Source organism: Plectropomus leopardus, chromosome 10 (assembly GCF_008729295.1).
Source record: "Plectropomus leopardus isolate mb chromosome 10, YSFRI_Pleo_2.0, whole genome shotgun sequence".
In the NCBI taxonomy this organism is placed as follows: Eukaryota; Metazoa; Chordata; class Actinopteri; order Perciformes; family Serranidae; genus Plectropomus; species Plectropomus leopardus.
The window spans coordinates 35,193,898-35,201,397 of record NC_056472.1 but is presented as its reverse complement, the minus strand read 5'-3'; the positions used below and the strand labels follow the sequence as shown (position 1 = coordinate 35,201,397).

The window sequence follows — 7,500 nt, the reverse complement described above, 5'->3', positions numbered from 1 at the left end:
GTTACCATAGTAACCAGCAGAACACCTGCAGGGCGACAGAATAATGTCAGTGATGTCACAGCCGATGACGTCAGATTGATGTCAGACTGCCAAAATAAAAGCTGTAATAAAAGATGTAATATAGATGTTAAAGCTGAGGATCCTCTGATGTCATCACCTCTCACAGTATCGCCCTTCGTATCCCATCTGACAGGCGGTGCAGCGGAAATCACCAAGGACGCCGTCTGACACACAGGTGGGACTGAAACTACACACACACACACACACACACACACACAAAGTTACAGTCGACAGGATCAAACGTGTCATCAGAGTCACAGCGAGCGGCCTGCAGTGGTACCTGTTGTCCTGTAGGGGGCAGGCACACGACAAACAGTCACTGACGGAGCCGCTGACATTCCCATAATACCCCGGGGCACACAGCTCACAGCTCCGCCCACTGGTGTGATGTTGGCAGCCCTGGTCAAAAAAAAAAAAAAAGATAGACCTGAAATTCTTCTGACCTCTACTGACATCTACTCCATGTTAACCTGATAACCTCCATGGGACAATGCGTGTGTGTGTTAGCGTGTGCGTGTGTGTGTTAGCGTGTGCTTGCACGTTTGCGTGTGGTGGCTTATTACCTGACAGGCTCCGGTCTCCGTGTCGCAGCTCTCGCTGTGGTTGTTGCAGCGACATCGAACACACGGTTGAACAAACAGCGACTTCTGACTCTGAGACGACAACTCGGACAGAGACTGCCGGAAAAAACCTGCAGAGCAGTCCTGCAGAAAGACAGACAGGTCAGAGGGACAGACAGGTCAGAGGGACAGACAGGTCAGAGGGACAGACAGGTGTCCTCACCTGGCAGGACAGTCCAGTGTGTCCAGGTGGACAGGTGCAGGACTCGATAAGTCTGGCCACACCTCCCTCCTCTGACTCCGCCTCCACTGCTGTCTCCATGGTGATGTTAGAGATCCTTCAAAACAGGAAATGACATCATCACAGAGCTGACATCACAGCTGCTGCAGAACACACACTGGCTGTGTCCACAACTGCGTACTGCATACTACAGTTGCAGTCAGTATGCAGTTTCCACTACATACTACATACCACATACTATATACCACATACTACATACCACATACCACATACCACATACTACATACCACATACCACATACTACATACCACATACTACATACCACATACTACATACTGCATCGACAGTATGGATGAAAGGCATAAAGGCATGACAAGTCAAAGAATAATATTCAGAAAATAAAGAATACATGTCGCCTGCGTAATTATACTCTTATTAGCGGACATCGGCATGTGTTTACCTGGTAAAAGTACTGTAAATGACCTTATAAGATTAAAACATGATTTTGGCCAAATTAATAAAGTGTTACACTCAGGCAAACCAAGGACCCCATCTGGTGGGTTAGGTCTGTATAGCTGTGTGATGGCTGAGCTGCTGTCGCGCTCTCCACGCAATGCATTGTGGGAAACAGTAGGCAAGGCAGACTGGTCCGATGCATACTGGGAATTTTTTCCGAATCAGTATGACATCCGGGTATTTCTGGCATCCTGATTTCAATTTTGTTCCCATACTGCATTTTCACCAAATCCGTTCATGCTGCTAGTGTAGTAGGCGGTTTTGGACACAGCCACTGTGTGTGTGTGTGTGTGTGTGTGTGTGTGTGTGTGTCGTATGAGTGTGTACTTTGTGTGTGTAGTGTGTGGTGTGTGGTGTGTAGTATGAGTGTTTTCTTTGTATGTGTAGTTTGTGGTGTGTAGTATGAGTGTGTACTTTGTATGTGTACCTGCTCTGCTGCAGTCGTGTCCCGTAGGACGCCTTAATGAGGACGTACTCGACGTCACTGAGGACGGACAGGAAGTCAGAGCGACTCACTGGCCTCTCCGACACGGAGTTAAAATACTTCCATTGGTGCTGTAACACAAACACACACATATACACACATATACACACATATACACCCATATACACACATAGATGTATTACGTAGATGTGATACAGGGAATCTGGACGCAGTGCTGGGGGCGGGGCCGTGTTCATTCCTGTGAAAGCTTCTCGTTGGCACATGAAGCAAATAAAATACCCGAATCTACGGCCCATAGAGCACGAGGTAGAGATTAATGACAGTGTGCCCGAGTGTGTCCGAGTGTGTCCGAGTGTGCTCAGCAGAATGACCAACTTCCTGATTGGCGCCACTCTAGTTTGAATGACATTCAGAAAAATGTGATCTCGCAGCTTTTTCATACTTTTTAAACGTTATTGAACTGGACGGATTAAATGAGAGACAGAAGACGTGTCATTCACAATAACTGCTTAATGATTCACAGACGTCTCTTTTCTGACGAAAGTCAACAGGGAAAAGTCTTCCCGTGCCCGTGTGCAACACATGACCCACTGAAATGCTGGAAATCCACTTTCACACTTTCACTGAGTGAAATCTGCATCAGCGCCTGGAGGATTTCCAGTGAGCTTAAACAGCTCCCCAAAATGAGGCTCTTCAGCCTCCATCGCCCCCTGCTGTCTGACCGCAGTACAGCTGTGACCGCCCGCCCTCTGTGTCAGTGAATGACAGTCCAAACAAGAGTGTGTGTGTGTGTGTGTGTGTGTGTATGTGTGTGTGTGTGTTTGTGTTTGTGTGTGTGTGTGTGTGTGTGTGTGTGTGTGTGTGAAGGTTCCTCTCGTCTCATCAGTTCAGTTTGAATCAGTTGTTACATTAAACTAAAAGAGGATTTTCCTTCATGATTGACAGCTGTGACAGCCAATCACTGCTCACATTCACTGAAGCTGCTTGGTTGGACAGGTGTTTTGGTAGGAACTCCCCCACCGTGGATATCACTATTGAACAGACTCCGCCTATCAATGACATCATCGCATGATGGTGGCGGCCAAATCTTGGATATTTTAACCTTACTGGAGCTCAATGGGTCAAAGGGCGTTGACCATCTCTGTTTACAGTCTCTGGTCAAAACAGTTGCAGGTTAAAAGTCTTTCTGGTTTCCCATGATGCCCTGCTGCCATACCTCTGTCATCCTGATGTCATGCGATGTCCTGATGCCGTTGCCGGGGGCGACCTTGTCAGTGTATATCACCAGCTTCCTCAACGTCCCACCCCTCATCAGCACCTGAGGCTCCTGATTGGACAGCCCCGCGCCGTCCTCAGCGTAGAAGGTGATGATGTAAGACAGCAGGCCGCCGTACGACAGTAGCTACTCAACAAAGTACACAAATAAGTACATACTGTAGTACACAGTAAAGTACAAAAGCAAGTACACACTATAGCACATAAACAAGTACACACTTAGTACACTTTGAAGTACACAAACAAGTACACAACAAAGTACACAAATAAGTACATACTATAGTACCCTACAAAGTACACAAACAAGTACACACTGTAGTACACTACACCGTACACAACCAAAAAAAAACTCGACACTCTATCGTGCACAACAAAGTATACAAATAAGTACACATTGTAGTACACACTTCAGTACACCCTGAGGACACAGGGTCTCTCAGGTGTTTTGCGGGCTGTACCTGGGGCCCCTGGAACTGGGGGGGCAGCCTCCAGTAGAGCGGGCCGGCCAGCCTGCTGGTGTCCACCTGTCGGGTATCGAGAAGCATGTCGCCGCCCTGCTGGTAGACGCCCGACACCACGCCCTGCAGGTTCGACTGACTGACCAATGAGAGCAGAGCAGGAGAGGAGCCCAGCGTGATCTGTGGAAAGAGTGTGTGTTCAGGTGTAGTGTTGAGTCAAAGGTGTGTGTGTGTGTGTGTGTGTGTGTGTGTGTACTCACAGGTGCTCGGTGGAGTCCTCCCTGCTCCTCACAGTCTGAACTGAGTCCTGAACAGAAACACTGAGAGCAGCCGTCCGGAGTGTCTGCCGCCAGAGCGAACCACCCAGAGCGACACTCCTCACAACGCTGCCCGGACACGCCCACCTAAACACATGCACACGTGTTAATAGTGTACACACACGAACACACACACACACACACACACACACACACACACACATAAGTTGTGTTACCTTGCACACACACTCTCCTCCGTCTCGACAGTCACACACTCCGAGCGTCGTGTTGCAGAACGTCTCGTCTGTTCCCGCCATGTCACAGCCGCATGCTGAACATGCTGGGTAACCATGGTAACCAGGGGCACAGTGGTCACACGACCTGCCGGAGAAGCCGTCTCTGCACGGACACTGGCCATTGGTCAGGTCACACTGAGAGGCGGAGCTTCCTGCAGCGCTGCACCTGCACGGCTGCAGAGACAACAGGATGTCGGTGAGATTCAACAGAAACTGCCTCCAAGCGAGTCGACAGAAAAGACGATCAATGAGACCTGCAGGTCAGTCACCGTGACACTGAAAACATTTCACTCTCATGTACTGCGAACGATCAACTTCCTGTTAAAATAACTACCGCAGAGACTCTGTAAGTACCAAGAGGAAACTACAGCGGCTGCAGCTTCACAACACAAACGTGACAGACTGTGTGCATGTGTGTGTTTGAGTTTACGGTTTAGTTTATGTACTTTTGTGTGTTTGTGTATTCATGTTTTATTTTTATGTATTTTTCTGTATTTGTGTGTGTATTTTTGTATTTGTGTATCCATATGTATTTGTGTATAGGCCTATGTGTGTATTTATGTGTACTTGTGTGTGTGTGTTTGTGTGTACCTTGCAGCCGTTGGTGGGGTCGTGACCCCAGTATCCTGTCTTGCAGCTGTCGCAGCTGTCTCCCTCTGTGTGGGCGGGGCAGATGCAATCGCCACTCGCAGGATCACAGTTTCCTCCCGTGTGATTACAGGTGCATGCTGGGAGGAGGACAGCCAATCAGAGACAAGAGAGTGGACCATTCAGCGCACAGAACCACATTTTACCTTTACTTACCTGTGCAGCCATTGGCATCGAAACCATAGTAACCACGGCTACAGTGGTCACACGTGTCTCCGGCCACGCCCTCCACGCACTGGCACCGCCCATCCTCATCACATGAGACAGAGAGAGATGTTGATTGGCTGCAGCCACAGGGCCGACAGCCCCGCCCACTTTGCAGCCCGAAAAACCCAGGCTGAAAAAAAAAACAGAAAATAAGACAACGAGGAATCAGTTCAATAATCAATGATTAAAACTGGTAATGACAATAACTAATCAATGCTTAAAACAGATGGAGGATCAATAATCAATGATTAAAACTGATAAGGAGGATCAATAATCTACGATTAAAACTGATAAGGAGGATCAATAATCCATGATTGAAACAGATAAGGAAGATCAGTAATGTATGATTAAAACTGTCCTCTCTAATAATACAGTCATATCAGAGTCCTCTGTTGGTACTGTAGGGGTGTGTGTGTGTGTGTGTGTGTGTGTGTGTGTGTGCGCGTCTCACCTGGCAGCGGTCACAGGTGCTTCCCATCACATTTTCTCTGCACAAACACTGACCTGTGATGACATCACAGACGCTGGAGAGGGTGCCGCTGACATCACAGCCGCACTCTGAGAGAGAGGAAGCCCCGTCCCCGTTAGTCAAAACTATGAAAATTGAAAATGACCTGAAATTAAAGCATAAAACCCCAAGAACCCTTCAGGACTCTCCATGATCCTGAGGGCTCTCCAGGACCTTGAGGGCTCTCCAGGACCTTGAGGACTCTCCAGGACCCTGCTCTTAGATCAGTGTTCTGTTGGTTTTCTCTGTGAAAGTTTGGAATCTTCCTTTAATTAATACATTTTATTTATTGATATATTAAATATGTGTTACTCATTAAATTTGAATTTCTCTAAACTGTTTTTTGATTTGAAAACCGATTAATCGTTTGATGATGTCACACAGTCGTGACAGCAAAACAAAGAGGTCAGAGTTCAAATCTAATCTGGATTACAAAAGATTAGCATTCCTGCGAGTGTGTGTTACTGTGTGTGTGTTTTTCAGATAAATCCCTGAACCAGCTGAACGTTTAGTTCGTTGATCACCTTGTTAAATTCGGCCAATCAGCTTTCAGCTCTGAAGCCTCTTTTGCCTGAAGGAACCTGAGAGTCCATTTCACTACGAACAGACTCGTTGACCTCGTTAACTTTCTCTCATTAAATGCTATTATACAACAGTTCGTTCAGACCAAGCAATCTGATTGGCCGAGGGGAATTCCATGAGTGCTGATGTAGAGCACAACATCACCGAGGCTGTTAACTTTTCACGCCTGTATCACTCCGCTTCACGCTTTAATTAGTGTGAGCGTGAAGGTAGGACCGTTTTAAGAGTGGGACATGTTTATAGTACGGTGTAAGACCAGGGTCAAACCGCTAGTCCGTTCAGTCAGTCAGGGTGAGGGAGGAGAGAAGAAGACAGAGACAGAGAGGACAGGATTTTGAAGTGTCTTCTGACTGGACCTGTTGGAGTCACTAAAGTCACGAGGAGGTCCAGGAGGAGCAGCTGTGACGGGTTTCGGTAAACGTTGGTTCACCAAACCAGCTGTTACAGATGATACAGTGATGTGCGGTGAGACAGGCACACGCTGATGAGACAGGGACACGCTCGTCCGACGCCGTCCACAGCCTGAGAGACAGGCCGCAGAGACGAACCGTCTGATCAAACTAACTGGTGTGAATCTCAAAGTGTCCGTTAACAGACTCTGATTTCACTGAAAACACGGAGATAAATGTCGGTGACGCTCAGCAGACCGAGCTAACGCAGGTTAGCCGGCAGCCTGCGGGAAGTGTTTATGTGTTGCTAGGCAACAGCTGTCGCATCCAGCGGCTGAGGAACTATTTGTGTCGGCGGAGCCAAAAAAATCATTAAATCAACAAACAAATCATAATCTGTCGTCTCTTGTTAATATTAAAATATAAAATATGCTTGTAGACTGTTGTGTAACAGTAATATCACACTCGAGGTCGTGTGTTTGCGTGTTTCATCACGGCTGCGATTACGACCGAATCACAGCCGTGATGATCTACAGCACGTCACTCGCTCTCGTGTGATGTTGCTTTTATGTATCACAGCGTGACTTTGACAAGGGGCGCTACCTGTGAGACGAACTGGGGCTGTGTTTGTGTGTGTGTGTCTCACCCTGACAGTCCTTGGCATGCACGGCGTCACCATAGTAACCAGGCTGACAGACCTCACAGTGTCTTCCAGAAGTGTTACCGAGGCAACGCAGACAATCCCCTGTGACCGTGTCACAGTGTCCCGCCTTGCTAGTGTCCTCGTTACCGTTACAGTCGCAACGGATGCAGGCGCCGCCCACTACCTGTGGGTTACCATAGAAACCATTGGCACACCTGGAAACACAGAAACATGGGAGGTCACAAAGGTTCCCAGCTTCTGATTGGTGGATCCTCCTGTCAGTTATCCTCACCTCTCACAGGTGGTTCCTGTGTATCCGTCTGCACACTGGTCACATGACACCTGACCGGACGCCGCCAACACACAGGTGGGACTGAAACTGACACACACACACACACACACACACACACACACA

General features: G+C 48.0%; 1 protein-coding gene across 1 annotated transcript in view; it reads right to left on the bottom strand.

Moving 5' to 3' along the window:
* The window catches only part of LOC121948678 (laminin subunit alpha-1-like), a 30,556-nt gene that overhangs the window by 18,485 nt on the left and 4,571 nt on the right, over positions 1-7,500 (bottom strand). Inside the window, exons 2-16 of the mRNA XM_042494075.1 lie at positions 7,378-7,464; positions 7,089-7,300; positions 5,415-5,521; positions 4,913-5,093; positions 4,700-4,836; positions 4,049-4,282; positions 3,816-3,959; positions 3,556-3,735; positions 3,039-3,224; positions 1,805-1,932; positions 844-958; positions 624-764; positions 341-459; positions 158-247; positions 1-25 (exon numbers count right to left, since the gene is read on the bottom strand). The exon at positions 1-25 is cut by the window's left edge and continues 169 nt beyond it. Coding sequence (XP_042350009.1) covers positions 1-25; positions 158-247; positions 341-459; positions 624-764; positions 844-958; positions 1,805-1,932; positions 3,039-3,224; positions 3,556-3,735; positions 3,816-3,959; positions 4,049-4,282; positions 4,700-4,836; positions 4,913-5,093; positions 5,415-5,521; positions 7,089-7,300; positions 7,378-7,464 — 2,086 coding nt within the window. The remainder of the gene's footprint in view (positions 26-157; positions 248-340; positions 460-623; positions 765-843; positions 959-1,804; positions 1,933-3,038; positions 3,225-3,555; positions 3,736-3,815; positions 3,960-4,048; positions 4,283-4,699; positions 4,837-4,912; positions 5,094-5,414; positions 5,522-7,088; positions 7,301-7,377; positions 7,465-7,500) is intronic.